The 16,041-nt window shown below is 37.9% G+C and overlaps 1 protein-coding gene across 1 annotated transcript in view; it reads right to left on the minus strand.

Moving 5' to 3' along the window:
- Positions 1 to 2,520: 2,520 nt before the first annotated feature.
- The window catches only part of LOC124802911 (chitin deacetylase 1), a 219,388-nt gene continuing 205,867 nt past the window's right edge, over positions 2,521 to 16,041 (minus strand). The window contains exon 10 of the mRNA XM_047263980.1: positions 2,521 to 3,223. Coding sequence (XP_047119936.1) covers positions 3,121 to 3,223 — 103 coding nt within the window. The 3' untranslated portion in view covers positions 2,521 to 3,120. The remainder of the gene's footprint in view (positions 3,224 to 16,041) is intronic.

Genomic DNA, 16,041 nt, shown 5'->3' on the forward strand with positions numbered 1-16,041 from the left:
GCAAGCAGTAAAGGAAACAAAAGAAATATTCGGAGTAGGTATTAAAATCCATGGACAATAAATCAGAACTTTGAGGTTCGCCGATGACATTGTAATTCTGTCAGAGACAGCAAAGGACTTGGAAGGGCAGTTGAATGGAATGGACAGTGTCTTGAAAGGAGGATATAAGATGAACATCAACAAAAGCAAAACGAGGATAATGGAATGTAGTCGAATTAAGTCGAGTGATGCTGAGGGAATTAGATTAGGAAATGAGACACTTAAAGTAGTAAAGGAGGTTTGCTGTTTGGGGAGCAAAATAACTGATGATGGTCGAAGTAGAGAGGATATAAAATGTAGACTGGCAAGGAAAACGTTTCTGAAGAAGAGAAATTTGTTAACATCGAGTATAGATTTAAGTGTCAGGAAGTCATTTCTGAAAGTATTTGTATGGAGTGTAGCCATGTATGGAAGTGAAAAAACGATAAATAGTTTGGACAAGAAGAGAATAGAAGCTTTTGAAATGTGGTGCTACAGAAGAATGGTGAAGATTAGATGGGTAGATCACATAACTAATGAGGAAGTATTGAATAGGATTGGGGAGAAGAGAAGTTTGTGGCACAACTTGACCAGAAGAAGGGATCAGTTGGTAGGACATGTTCTGAGGCATCAAGGGATCACCAATTTAGTATTGGAGGGCAGCGTGGAGGGTAAAAATCGTAGAGGGAGACCAAGAGATGAATACACTAAGCAGATTCAGAAGGATGTAGGTTGCAGTAGGTACTGGGAGATGAAGAAGCTTGCACAGGATAGAGTAGCATGGAGAGCTGCATCAAACCAGTCTCAGGACTGAAGACCACAACAACAATAACAAACAGTTGAAGTCCCTCAGGTGATCAAAATGTGCTGGTCACCATATGTGATCAAATGCCTCAGCGATATCTGCCATTATGGGTACAACATACTTATGCGGAGCATTTTTGCAAGTCTTACTGCCTCATTTACAGTGTCTTCAGTTGTTTTACCACTCTAGAACCAATATTGTTGGGAGTTCATTCCCCGAAGAAGTCTTTTCTCGTGTATTCTACTGCATAATAGCTTGATGTAAACATATGCCTCCAACACACTTATAATATTTTTTTACTGACTGAAGTAATTCTTATTGGGGAGCCCAGCATGAACTGACTTCTTATCAGTGCATTCACAGAGTACACACCAAAGACAGCAGGTATTCCTCTTTGCTATATTTTATGTACAGCATTCAGTTGAGAATAAACGCAAACTTTTGTAATCCAGTCTCTTCCCTGGAATACTGACTCTTAGTCTTATGTGGCCTCAGAGCATACTAAGGGCAGAAGTAACTGATTTTTGTGTGTGTGTGTGTGTGTGTGTGTGTGTGTGTGTGTGTGTGTGTGCGCGCGCGTGCGCGCGCTCACCCGCACGCGTGTGTATACCTGTCCCTTTTTCTCCCTAAGGTAAGTCTTTCCGCTCCCAGGATTGGAATGACTCCTTACCCTCTCCCTTAAAACCCACATCCTTCCGTCTTTCCCTCTCCTTCCCTCTTTTTTGATGAAGCAACCATGGGTTGCGAAAGCTTGAATTTTGTGTGTGTGTTTGTGTTTGTTAGTGTCTCTATCAACATACCAACACTTTCGTTTGGTAAGTTACATCATCTTATATCATCATCATCATATATGTATCACACCATAAAGCAGGAAGAAGAAATGTCTGCTTTTCTTGGAGATCCTGTGTTTCACGTCATAACAATAAACCCATTCGAGTATCCATGAACACAGAGGAAAGAAATGGTTATCCACTCAATACTGATAAACTTAGTGAATGAATTTCTCTCTCTTTTTGCCACTTTGACTCTTGACAACTTAAGATCCTGTTTTGTAATAGATGTGTCAGTTATGCACTGAATCTCAAAATAATTATCTTTGTAATCAAACACTGCAAAATTTGTTCACCTGCTTACTATTCATAGAATCTGAATAACTGTAACTCTTCTGCACACTTAAAATTTTTGGACCTGCTTGCAAGTAGAGCAGTCAGCTGATGACAGTAATGATGTGATACACTTTTGCTTCAAAACATTTATGCAAGGGATCCTTTGTTCCTCATTAGAAGGTGACTTTGTACCATACTCAGTTGTTGAGAAACTGTCTGAATATTGTAAGAATCATTATCTGATGTTATGGTGTATTTCTCAGCATTAAAAACACATTAAATAATAGTGGTTAGAGAAGAATGTCAGACCATGCTATAAAAGGTAATGTTCTTCATGCTAAATAATCTAGAAACCGAGGGCTTGCTCTATGTCCTTCCAATCTTTCTTAAACAATAAATTCATTTGTTGAATATTAACTGGTGCAATAGAAATGTTGTTTTCTCTGAGTAGTGTTTTGCTACATGTTCTCTGATACTCATACCCCTGTTATTAGTAGTATGTATCTTTTCAAGATTAAAAATGATAAAGAGCTCTTCACATTTGTATAAACATCTATTGTTCTTTATTTTCCAACAAAAACATTCAGGTAAAATTATAATCAATGTTTCTTACATCTTACCTCTCTCTCTCTCTCTCTCTCTCTCTCTCACTCTCACTCTCATACCAGTGACTTATTTTATATAAAAAAGAAAAATAAATGACCAAAGGAACAGCACTTGGTTGAAAATTCATATCTAGAACACACATTTCTGTTATGATTCTAACTTGGTATAATCAGTACCAAGCTTTGTTAACCAACACAAATATTTGATGTTCCTTCATTCATTCACATCATTCTTGTACAATCACTGATAAAATTTCTATAGAAATAGATACTCATAATGGCAACCACTGAAAATTTGCAGTGTAGTATGTACTGCTCTCTATCAGTGCTATGCCATGTTTTATGCAGGAATGGCGAACAACAAATAAAAAATAAACAACTACAGAAATGCAATGACAGTTGCCCATTTCTCTCGTTTGTCATGAACAGGTCATTGAACTGTCATCACGTAAGCCCAGTGCTTTTGTACGTCTTCCATTTTCTGACTATCTGTACAAAGCATAGTGTTCGTAAATAACGCTTCAAATGTATTGAGCGATGGTAGTATCACAATTCAAGAAAACCTGAATGTGTTTCTTGTCTCTTGTTAATTTTCTGGGTTGTACACATCTGTTCCATCAATTCCAGTACCAATGGCATCACCAAGCCAAGGATAACGCTGAGGGCACTCTCGACAAGTTACTAAGTACCTGAAACAAAAAAAATCGTGAAAATTTGACATTCAATTGAACAGCCTCTTCTGCCTGTATGGTCTGTAAGAATATTAACTTATATTAATGTCTTCATTTATACTCTGCAAGCCATATTATGGTGTATGGCAGGGAGCCGTTCACATGTGATTAATTCCCCCACCCCATTTGCAGATGATGTCTGTGATGAATGAGTGTTGTTCAAATGTCTGCTCTGTTTAAACCTTATATTATTATTCATTTGAACTTGTACTGAAAGCGTAGGATAAAAACTGTGCTGTATCCATTCACTTTCTACTCAGCCACTTCCAATTGAAGTATATTTTAGTGAAAATTAATGACACAGTAATGTAGCACACACACCTCTGTTAGAAGTATGTGCGTATTTGTGTGTGTGATGGGATGAGGGTGGGGGCATACATTTCAACATGAATGTATGTAATGACAGTCACATTTTTTGAATTGTTTACATCTAATATCAAGTGATGATTTTTAAATAGGTAGTAGCAGCATCTTGAGATGCTGCTTACGTGTATGTAGCAGAGGTTTGGGAGTGTGGCTTCTACATATTGCAGTGCTCATGAGCCTGCTAAAGGCTCAATCCCTTCAGTCATCCCATCCTACTTCACAAGCATAACTTCGTAGATGCCATTTGTCCCAATTATTTGAAGTCCACATTTGGTTTACCATTAAACTTATGATGTATGAATGTACTGTACTTCGGAGTACCAACACATTACGGATCTCTCAGAAACATGTTATTGGTATGATTTATTGTAAGAAAATTACAGGAAGTGTCATATTGGTTGTTAAAGCATCTTCATATTTCATTCATTATAGCTTGTGTGTTAAGGAAACTACACAATTTCAAGGCAGTGGCACATTGAAAATGTACTAAAAATGTACAATTTGTTATAGTTGAATGTCTCTTACTGACACATTGGTGATTAACGTGTTTAAGACATAACATAACATAAAAAGCACAAGTGCATAATTGTATATTAGCCTAGTGGATAAAGAGACAGAATGATGATGTGTAGGAGAGAGATTTCAAAGAAAAGATACTTTGTGTCCTGTTTATTCCAATTTTTTAATTCACTTTTGCATCCTTGAAAAAGTTTCTGGAACTTTATTATTAATTTATTATAAGTATTTTCCATAGTATTAGGTATTACCTACATAAAAACTCTCTCTCTCTCTCTCTCTCTCTCTCTCTCTCTCGCGCGCACACACACGCACACACACACACACACACACACACACACACACACACACACACACACACACACACACACACACTTTCAGGAGTAAGTTTGTTCCACTGTATAAACATGCTGGGGACTATGGACCAATTAATTGTAAGATAGTTTTCTACATTACTGCCTGATTCAATTTTGCAATTCAGTATTTCTTTATTCATCCAAAAGTTACAGTCACAGCACAAGACTACGGCATCATGGAAATGTCACTGTTTTGTCATTCAAACTCAAAAATGCAGCAGATGGAATACACACAAAATGTGACTTTTCAGGCTTTCCTTGACGGACCAGTTGCAAATACACTTCTCAGCTGTGCCGCCATGTCTTATTGTGTAAATTGCACAACATTTCATTGATGCAACTGCTTGACATCTTCAGGTGGTGGTAGTTGCTGCTGTCACTGCTGTAAGGTGTGACTGATGATAATCGGGTGGTGGTGCCAATATTTATTAAACCAGGAGCAGGCAATAAGCATGCACCAGAAGACGCTCGCACTTGGAGGAAAGCTGCACTCCTAGCACCCCCTGCTTGGAGCTGCTGAAACACTTTCAGCACGTGCTCTGTGACTGTGCTGCTGGACGATTCCATGGTTAAAAGCTGAAATAAACCTCAGCAGTGCATTGAATTGAGTCACGAATCAGAAGTTCTTGTTTTCCCTGTTTTGGTTTAATGGCAGCCAGTGCTGGATTCCAGGGGTTGCTTAGTTGAAAACCTGCTTCCCTGCTGACAAGATTGTTCTCAATACAGATATGTATGGCCTCCTTAACAACACAGTCCCAGAAAGATAATGCTGGGGATAAAATTTCAGTCTTTTTTGTGAAACACACAATGCCCAGTGTCCAAGCAATGCTACTATTGTTTTATCAGGTTGCCCCAGGAATGTATGACGTTGTTTGATGCAACATTCTTGCACAATTCAGCATGTCTGCCCAATATAAGATTTTCCACACTGGGATGGGATCGTATACATGCCATATTTCCTCAGGCCAAGGTCACATTTGACCAAGCACAATAAATTCCTCAAGTTTGCTGATGGGTGAGAAGACGTTTGTGCTGGACGATTATTCCCTTCATGTAAATTGATTAGTTGACTGCTTGGTGATAGTCTCTCTTACAAGTGAGCATTCAGTACAGCAGGCATGTGGATGTGGGAGAAGGGCATACAGCTATAAACTTGATGTTGTGCCTTTTGAAGATCCTTTCTATTTTTGAGGACATGCTGCCAAAATAGGGCAATAACGCCATTGCACAGGTGCCTCCACATCTTCAATTACATCCCTACTTTGAATTTGCTTAGAACAGAATGCTTGGTGTATCTGTCTATCAGAATAGTCATTCTGTTGGAATACTGTTCTTAGGTGTTGTAGTTCACCAGGTAGACTGTCGGCAGCTGAGACCACATGTGCTCTAAGCACCAAAGAGCATTAAGACACTACCATCTTGTGCAGGGTGGTGACAACTTGTGGGTTGCAAGTATGGCTCTGTGTGAGTTGATTTGTGATAGACACTATGTCCCAGTGTACCACCTGCTTTGCGTCTGACCATGACATCCACGAATGGTAAAATGCCATTGTTTTCCACTTACATTGTAAACAGTATATTGGGGTAGAGCAAGTTCAGATTCTGGAGAAACACAGGTAATGTCTCTATTCTGTGGGGCCACATCACAAATGTATCATCTACATACTACTAGAAGCAGGAAAAGTCTTCCATAAAATAGTTAGCCACCAAGCAAGACAGTGGACTTCCCATGGCGACACAGTTCACTTGTTCAAAATACTTGTCACTGAATAATTTGAGTAAGCACATGTTTAAGCAATGCCACAATGTCCTCCTCAAACTGGCTGCTGATAAGCACTAACCCTCCTGCAGAGGTATTGTACTTTCGTAAATAAAGATACAATGTCAAAGCTAACCAAAAGATCCAACAGTTGTAGCTTAACTGTCTTCAGGCAGCCTATGAAGTCCTCTGAATTTCAGATATGGTGATTGCACTTGCCTGTGAGAGGTAGGAGCTCCAATGTTGCTTACCATTGGCTGAAGAGGAGTGCCGTCGTCGTGTGTCTTGAGTACACTATACAGTCTTCGGGGAACTGCAGCCTGTTGGCGTAGGCTCTTAATGACATTAGAAGGAATAGGACTCTTCTTGAGAGGCTCTAATGTTTTTCTCTGGGTCTTGCCAGTCAGATTCCCTCTTAGCTTGTGATAAGGAGGATTGCCGAGCAGCACCTCCATCTTGCTGTTCTATTCAGCTCGTGAGAGAAGGGCAGTGGCATTCCCCTTGTCGGCAGCTAAAATGATGAGGTCTTTGTCCACTCTCAAGTCTTGTAGAGCCTTCCTTTCTGCTGAGCTGATGTTAAACTTCCTTGGTGGGGCTCATGTTAAAATTCGCCAGGTGTCACTCCTAATCTCTTCTGCAATGTCGCTGGGAAGCCTAAAAAATTACCTGTTCTATGCCAACTATCACATGTTGGATTGTAGCTTTCCATGGTGTTGGTGCCTAGTACAAACATTTCTCAAGCACTGGAACAGCTGCATCTTCCAGGATTCTATCTGTGGTATTAAATACGGTTGCGTCGACATGGCGCATTCCCTTCTTGTGACTGGGCCTGGAGACGAGCATTCTTTGACATTTGGTGAACCTTGGCTTGTTATTTTAACCAGTCACGGCTGAGAGCTTCAAAGAGACCTTCGGATGCAGTGATAGTAATTTTCTTGACACCATGTGTAGTTATCATCTTCTATAATGTATTCCCTCACTCTCATTATGGCTGCACTTGCCCAGCAGACAATCTTATCAGTAGGGGTGCCACCTGGAACCCAGCACTGGCTGCCTTTAAATCAAAGCAGGGAAACAAGAACTTCTGATTCATGACTCAACACAATGCACTGCTGAGATTTAATTCTGCTTTTAACCACAGGAGTGCCCAGCAGCACAGTCATTGTCCACAATGCACAAGCGGAAGGCCTTTCTGTGGCTCCCAGCAGGGGGCACTAGGAGCACCGCTTTCCTCCAACTGCAAGCATCTTCCCATGTACGCTTATTGCCTGCTCCCAGACATAAATTTCAACACTGCTGCGCAATTATCACCAGTTGCACCTTGCAGCAATGACAGCAGCAACTACCACCACCAGAAGATGTTGAGTAGTGACATCGATGAAATATTGTGTGATTTACAAAATACAATCCAGCCACAAACTTGAGAAGTGTATTGCACATACAAAACATTAAATGTCTTAAGTTTAGAACCGAAAACTCAAAAAATAAGCATGCAGTGAAGCTAACATATACAGCATTAAAATCTCACCAAATCGTCTCTTTTAGTATGATTTGTTGTGACAAAGTGCTGGGAAATGTGACATCGGTGGGTAAATAAACTACCTTTAGATCTTGTAGTGGAGTAAGCATTTGATATTATTTAGAGTAGTTGGAGTTATGAATGACGGCGGTTGAGTTTTGGCTCATTCTCCACATCTGACATGACCTCATCCTCAGACAGCCAATGAAAGTTCAGTAGTGTTCTCAGCACTCTGCTGTGAATGTCTTGGTCAGTGTGAGTGTTAAACAATTTTGTGGCTGTTATTCAGTGAATTTTTATTCAGTTTGTTGTGATTTGTCATGGCTGACAGTGGTGGTAAGTAACAAATTCTCCATACCCAGGCAAGAGACATAATTTAGAGGATATACGCTTTCTTCAAGGGCAAAGCAGGAAACGATGGACCTATCACAGATGCAAGATCTCAGGAACACACAGCAGAAGCGACCAGCTTCAGCTTGAGAGTTGTTCGGCGGATTGCCAGTGAAGGTAATTTATCTGCCAGGACAAGTCAAAGGCCAGCTTTCTGATCGCCAGGGAGACATCACAGTTGTGAGAAACATCACAAAAATATGTACAAGACAGCTGAATTTTCTACTCTTGAAAAAATTATATTGAAATGGCGTGGAACTGTAAATTTTAAAGGTGTTGTTACCTCAATGTGAAGAATTCTGAAAGACAGTGGGCTCAAATATGTAAATACAAATGACGGATCAAACTTTTTAATGAAGCGTTGTGATATTGCTTCAAGGGCACAGTTTTTAAGCAGTATTCTTGAAATAAGAAAATCTGGCAATTGGAACATTTTTTTATGTTACCAGTGTTTTGAGCTGGTTCTCCTTCCATATTCATTCCAGAAAGCAAATTAATGATACAAAAAAAGAGAAATTCAGATGATTATCATTCTGAAATGCACTCAGAGACATTTACATTATGTTTTAGGAAACAGTTTCTCCCTTATTTGCCTGCAAACTCAGTGATTGTTATGGACAATGCATTTGTTGTTGACAAGCATCCCACAACAAGTACAAAAAAAGCCTATATGCTGTGGCTTGCAAGTAAGAAGATTCCATACACTGCCAGTCAAGCTCGGGTTGAATTGTTAAACCTTCTAGGATTCCATAAGTCTCTTGTGAAAGTGTACGAAATCAATTTTATTGCACAGGAATATGGACACACAGTTTTGCGTTTGCCACCAAATCATTGCTAGTACAATCCAATAGAGCTCATATGGGCACAAGTGAAAGGGTATGTCGCAGAAAGAAACACGACATTTAGGATTGCTGACAGAGAGACTTTTGCACGAAGCACTTGACAGCATGTCACCTTCAGCATGGGTTGAATGTGTTCGACATGCAGAATGGCTACAGGAGGAGGACATGGAGAGGGAAATTTCAATTGATAATATGCTTGATCCCATCGTCGTCATTCAAAGACCAGATAAGTCAGACACTGACATGGACCGCAGCGATGTAGATGACGACAGTCACAGTAATTGAAAACAACGAAAGGTAAGCCACACATTCACTATTCACATTGTCTTTTCTTTTTCTGTAGCATCCCTTCTGCAGTTACAGTTTTACCAGTATATTGAGACTGTAATAGAAGGCTTATTTACGCCAGCCGCTTTTTGCTTTATTTTGAAGCATCTTCAGTGGATAGTATTTTGGCTTCTATACTGCCACATGATTACATGTCATAGTTTTGTGCATTGTTACGGTTGTAAGATCATATCAACGTTTGTGTCGAGTGATCTATATTTTAGCAAATAACTGTTGTTTGTGTGTGACACATACACTCAAAGAAATTTGTTTTATGGTGCATTGCACTTCACAAACACTCAATGAATTTTAGTCTTTATGTTTTTATGAGTCTACAGCTGACTTTGTATACTTGATCAACTTTGTTCTAATTGAGGTGCTCTATCGTCATCTGCACAATCTACTATTCTTAATGGACTTCTTCTTCTTCATTTCTTCTTCTTCTTCTTCTTCTTCTTCTTCTTCTTTTTTTTTTAGTTAATTTTTCTCTCGATGTTGCATCTGGAGCAGCTGGCAGTGGGTGGCTTACACTTGCAATTGTCTGCTGTGAGAACGCATCGCTAGCTGGACTAGAATCTTTTGCCGACCGAAATGTCATCGCCTACAAGACATGGCACTGTGGAATCGACCCGAAGACGCAAAGTAGACCTAGTTTTGTTTATAGTAATATGCCTTTTACTCTGTGGGGATGGGTTTAGAAAACCAAATGTGCTTTGGATACATTTTTGTTTCTTTAGTACAGTCATTTCTTTTCCACCTTCCTCCTCCTTTTGCCATTATTCATTGATGATAAGTACATTCTTAAAAGCAGCTTTCCTTTCAAAGGGATAGAAGCCTGTCAATAAGAAAATTGGACAATGATTGGTTACGTTTGTTTTGTCACTTTTTGCACAAAGAGGTTTAACACCTGAATATTTTAACCTGTTGGGAAAAATTCCATGTGTCAGTGATGCATTGCATATATTACTAAAGACATTGCTTATAAAGGTGCAACAACTTTTCGGAATTCTGTTTGAAATTCCATCAACACCACGAGAGTTTTTGTTTTGTAGAATTTTATAATGCTATTAATTTCAGTGAAAGATGCTTTGTGCTACTTCTAGTTGCTTAAAGTTTTGCGGAATGGTATATTTTATATATTCTCTTGATTTTTCAACTGACCCATATACTTCTGTTTGTGCTGTTACATTTAGAATTTGATAGTCAAAAGCACTTGCAACTTGTGAATTATCAATCACAATGTTGTTATCCAGTTTAATTGTTATGGTATCTTGTTACAATGCTGGCTGTTGTGTCTGCCATTTGACAGTATCCCATACAGTTTTACTCTTATTATCTGCTTTATTTATTCCTGTCACGATGTGCATATTTCTGGAGATTTTAATGAATGTCCATAAAACACTAAAGTACACTGTAGTATGAAAGTAATGTTGGATCTTGACAAATATTCCTATTCTTGGTACATGAGATTTTAATTCCCTTAGTTATCCACAGCATACTTGTTTTTGTTTAAATGGATCTTATGGATAATTATGCTGTCCATGGATGGCCTGGCAGTATAAAAGTGATTCGTTGGTTTGGAAAGGGTGGCAGCTGTCAAAATGAGGGTACTGTTGGTGGTTAGTGATTTAATATTGACAGAGGTTTGGATGGAGTCATCAGAGAAGTGAAAATCAACATCCAGGATAATGTCATTTTTGGTTGAGGAAGACCAGGTGAAGCAGCCGAGACAGAAGGCATTGAGGTTGTGGAGGAATGAAGACAAGAGGTCTTGGCCCTGAGCCCAGATCATGATATAGTCCATGAACCTGAACCAGACAAGGGATTTGGGGTTTTGGGAGATTAGGAAGGTCCATAAATATGTTTGCATAGGAAGGCGCCACGCGGTTGCCCATGGCTATGCTGCAGATTTGGTTATATACTTTCCCCACAAAGAAAAAGTAGTTATATATGAGGACATAGTTGATATGGTTTATGAGGAATGAGGTAGTGGGTTTCTAGATGAAAGTGTGTTGGGAGAAAGTGTTCAGTAATGCCAAGGCCATGGACATGGGTCTACTATCTGAATCTTCCCTCGCAGCACCATCTTCCCTAGACTGCATAGATGGGAGTTATCGTTTCAACACTTTCTTCATCCCATAATCCTCCTGGCCACAATCTCCGCTAATCCACCTTCCCCTTCCTTTGTCCTGTCACTCCCTTCCAGTAATCTGCTCTGCACCTCCACATCATCTTCATTGTGCACTGCACCCTACCAGTTCTTTGTGTGTTTGTTTGTAATCTAGCTCATAAAAGGATTTCTTCTGAAAACTAGGAAAATTTTCATTCTCTTTTGTGTGAACCTGTCAATAACTCTGTGCTTCCTCTATTTTTTGAATGGTCTCCTTTACTCATAAATTATTTACAGGTAATAGAAATCAGTGGGTGCACACTGAATGAAACTCCTTGTGTGAAATTTCTGAGCACCTGAATAACATGCTGAGATGTCACCAGCATGTGGATGGAAAGCTCTGTGCTCCCTGCTTTGCTCTTATAAAAGTATCTCATTGCATTGAACTGTAGATGGGATAGCTAGCATATTTTGCATGCTTTCATTCATTGCCCTGTAGCAGAATCTTCTGGGATACTGTATGTATGTTCAAAACAATTTTTATAGAGAAGTGTGCACAGAGAAAATTATGTGATGCCTATAACAGAATGTCTTTCTGGGATCTTGGGAGTCATACTTACATGCCAATATATTTATTCCTCAAAAGTATGATCATCATATAGTAAGTCAGACAAAATACAATCTGGATTGAGGATTTCTTGGTAGCATAGAGGCAGCATGTTATCTTGGATTGAGAGATGTAGAAATAACTTCAGGTGCACCCAGAGAAATGTGTTGTATATTAATGATCTAGCAGACAAAATTAATAGTAACCTCAGATTTTTCACAAATGATGCAGTAATCTACAACGAAGTACAGTCTGAATGAAGGTGTACAAATATTCAGTCGGTCCTTGATAAGATTTCAGAGCAATGTAGTAATTGGCAACTTGCTTTGAATACCCAAAACTGTAAAAACTGTTCACTTCAAAAACTGAAAAACATAGTATACTTCGAATATAAAATTAGAGGTTCAAAGTTGGAATCTGTAAACTCATACAAGTACTTGGTGTAATACGTAGTAGGGACATGAAGTGCAATAATCATATAGGCTTAGTAGTGAATAAAGCAGGTAGTAGATTTCAGTTTATTGTAAGAATACTAGGGAAACTCAATAATTCTACAAAGGAGATTGCTTGCAAATCATTCATGTGACCCATCCTAGAATATTGCTAAGTATATGGGCCCCATATGAAATAGGACACAGGAGGTATTGAATACGTACAGAGAAGGGTAGCACAAATTGTCGCAAGTTTGTTTGATCTGCAGGAGAGTGTCAATGAGATGTTGAAAGAACTGAAATGACAGACAATTAAAGATAAATAGAAATTATCCCCAGAAAGCCTATCGACAAAGTTTCAAGAACCAACTTTAGATGATGGCTCTAGAAATATATTACAACCCCCTACATATCACTCTTGTAGAGATCATGAGGATAAGATTAGATTAATTACAGCACATACAGAGGTGTTTAAATAATAATTTTTCCTGTGCTCCAAACTTAAATGGAATGGGAAAAAGCTCTAATAACTGGTACAGTGAAATGTACTCTCAGCCATGCAGTTCACAGTGTTTCCTAGAGTATCGACGTAGACGGAGAATTAAAAATTTATTTTATATAGGTTATGCATTCCTATCTAGGATTGAGAAAGGATTTTCATATTCTGGTACAATTTTTTGTAACAGGACTTGTAGACATTAGACAGGGAACTGGAGAACTGTACTTAGCAGCCTCCTGTGATTTATCAGAAAATCTGGACTTTTGAAGGTACATTACAGTTAAGATTTATTCATTCACACATTGTGTTCTGTAATCCCACCATGAAGGAGAATCTTCAGGATTGTGAAACAGATCTAGTTAATTGGCTGTTAATATACACCTAATTTACAGAAGTAGCTTCCATTGGCTGCTTCTGCCAGTTGAGAATCAACTGGCAGAAGCAGCTCGAACTCATGATGGGATTTATGGAATACAGTATACAAATGAATGAATCAATCAATGAATGCATGAACAGAGTGATGATGATGGGGTTGCATGAGTTAAATGTGGCCACACTATAAATTTTGGTATTATTCATCATTTTTGTGCTTAATTTTGTTAATAAAGGCATGTGTTGAAAAATTTAGTATAATTTCTACAGTTAGTGTGCAGTTTCCCAGTACTCTTTAAAAAAATGTACAAAACTCAGCACACTGAGGCAGGTACTAAAACAGCACGCACTAATTTAAAATAAGAAGCACTGTATAAGCCTTTCTACTGTCGTCCTATTAATTTAATGTGTCCTTAGAAAATGCTACTGAGCACTGAGAAATAACACAGAACTTGAGATAATTAATGTGAATGAAAACATTGCTTAAGATTTGCTGAGATTATTGTAATTTTAGCAGAGTCTAAGATAGAATTTGGAATATTGTGAAGTTTTTTATAGGTACCATAAGTAAACCTGAGTAAAGATAAAAACAAATAAAACTAAAATATTCTCAAAAATAGATTAACAGCGTGAGGTGAAAACCAACACCAAAATAGGAATGACAGCTCTAAAGTGTATGATTTCTCATGTTCTTGCAGTGTAACTTAGTTGAAATATACTGTGTCCAGTCAAATGGTTTACTTATTTTTCTGCAAAAAGTAATTGACTTAGTTGTCTTTGTAAGTGCTGCAGGTAAGTCCTAAGACCATCACATGCAGCATCTAATAAGACATTTTTGTCAATCTTTGAAATGTTCTGAATAGAAACAGAATCATCATCGTGACTGGACACACTGAAATATTCCTCCTATTTATTGGTGAATTGACTAAATTCTTATATATGAAGAGTGCAGTAACAAAAGATAATGGAAGTGTAATGGGTGTTAAATGAAGACTCCCAACAAGCTGCAAGGAATAAAAATAATTTATTAATGAGTAACAAGATAGATACACAAGCAGGAGAGAAATAAGGCAAGGTGTGGTGGATGTCAATGATGGACTCTGGTAAAAGAAAGACAAGATGTTTGAATCAATAGAGGTTTGGAGATAAAATTTATGACCAAACATATTGCAGTTAAAGATATCCCAAGGTAAAGGCTTTAAAAGAAGTTAATGAGAAAAAAAATATTATGTAACACTGGTGGGAAAAAGATTAAAATTAACAACAAACATGATTCAGAGAAACAAGCTTAACATATGAAATAAAGACAGATTTGAATTACTTTAATGAGGTGTGTTCTTTTGGAAGCAGTTGTGTTGGACTATAAGAGATGAACACAATGTCATATCAATTTACAGAATTCCAGGAAGTACAATAAATGAAACTTCCTCATCTAAACTCCAGTGTCTTCTTGATAAACGTAAGAAAGAAGGAAGAAAAACATAATCATGGAACCTGATTTTAATGTAAATGGGTCAAGTCATGACAATAGCCCAAAACCATTTATTGACTTAACTTAGAACTCTGGTTTCAAACTAAATTTTCATGTATTCACAAGAGAAAATACCCTTCAACTACTTGTGTAGACAATATCTTAACAAATTTGTTGTTTGATACCGAAAACAAGGTCTATTTAGATTTAGGAATATCTGGTCATTTTGCATTGTTCATTCAGCTGGCAGGAAGAAATAAACAAAATGTTAAGAAAGGTTTTATGAAGAAACTTTTGTAAAAAGAGCTTGAACCTGTTCTGTGACAAGACAGATGCAGTAAAATGGCCTGTAGATAATGGTGTGCCAAGTACTGAGAACTTTGATACATTTCTAATAATTTTTCCAGAGGCATTCAAAGAATCAAACCTGTCTAGGATCTGGCACAAAAAGGCAAAAGTAAACTACACTGGATTATTCCAGGCTTAAAAATACCTAGTGCGAGGAAATTAGAGCTGCATAAAGACCTGAAATGCAATAAAAATCCTCACTTTATTAACTATGTGAGATGTTACAAAGTTGTTTTTTAAAATAATGTCTAATGAGAAGTTCATTTTAGGGCATAAGAATAAGTGTAAGGGAGTGTGGAATGTTATTAAATCTGAATTAGATACAACTGTTAAGCATTAGGAAATTTCAAAAATACAACAAAATGACAACATTGTTTGGAACCCTGTTCAGATACCTCTGTGTTAATAAATTTCTCATAAATGTTGCAAAATTTACTGTAGATGTGACTACATATCAGAACAGTCTAAATAACTGTGGACTGGACCAGAATAGAGAACCCCTTATGACATTTACTAAAAGTTTCAGCTGAAGATGTAAAAAACACTATTTTGTCCTTAAAAAACATAAATGCTGTAGTGTGGGGTCAGATAACTACCACAGTAATTAAATTTGTGTATGATAAAGTAGCACAGGCCCATCTTTAATAATCAGTTATCTGAGCAACTCAGTTTCTCTGCTGTACTTAAGTATGCAGAGATAAGACTGCTACTCAAAAAATGTTCAAGGGAGGGTATGGGAAATTACTGTCCTATCTCTATCTTCCCAGTGTTATCAAGAATTTGAAAAAAATTGCTGCAGTCCAGATACATTTTATCATGAAACAATGTTATTCTAAAAAACCAATACAGGTTCCAAAAATGCG

This window comes from Schistocerca piceifrons, chromosome 6 (assembly GCF_021461385.2).
Source record: "Schistocerca piceifrons isolate TAMUIC-IGC-003096 chromosome 6, iqSchPice1.1, whole genome shotgun sequence".
NCBI lineage: Eukaryota > Metazoa > Arthropoda > Insecta > Orthoptera > Acrididae > Schistocerca > Schistocerca piceifrons.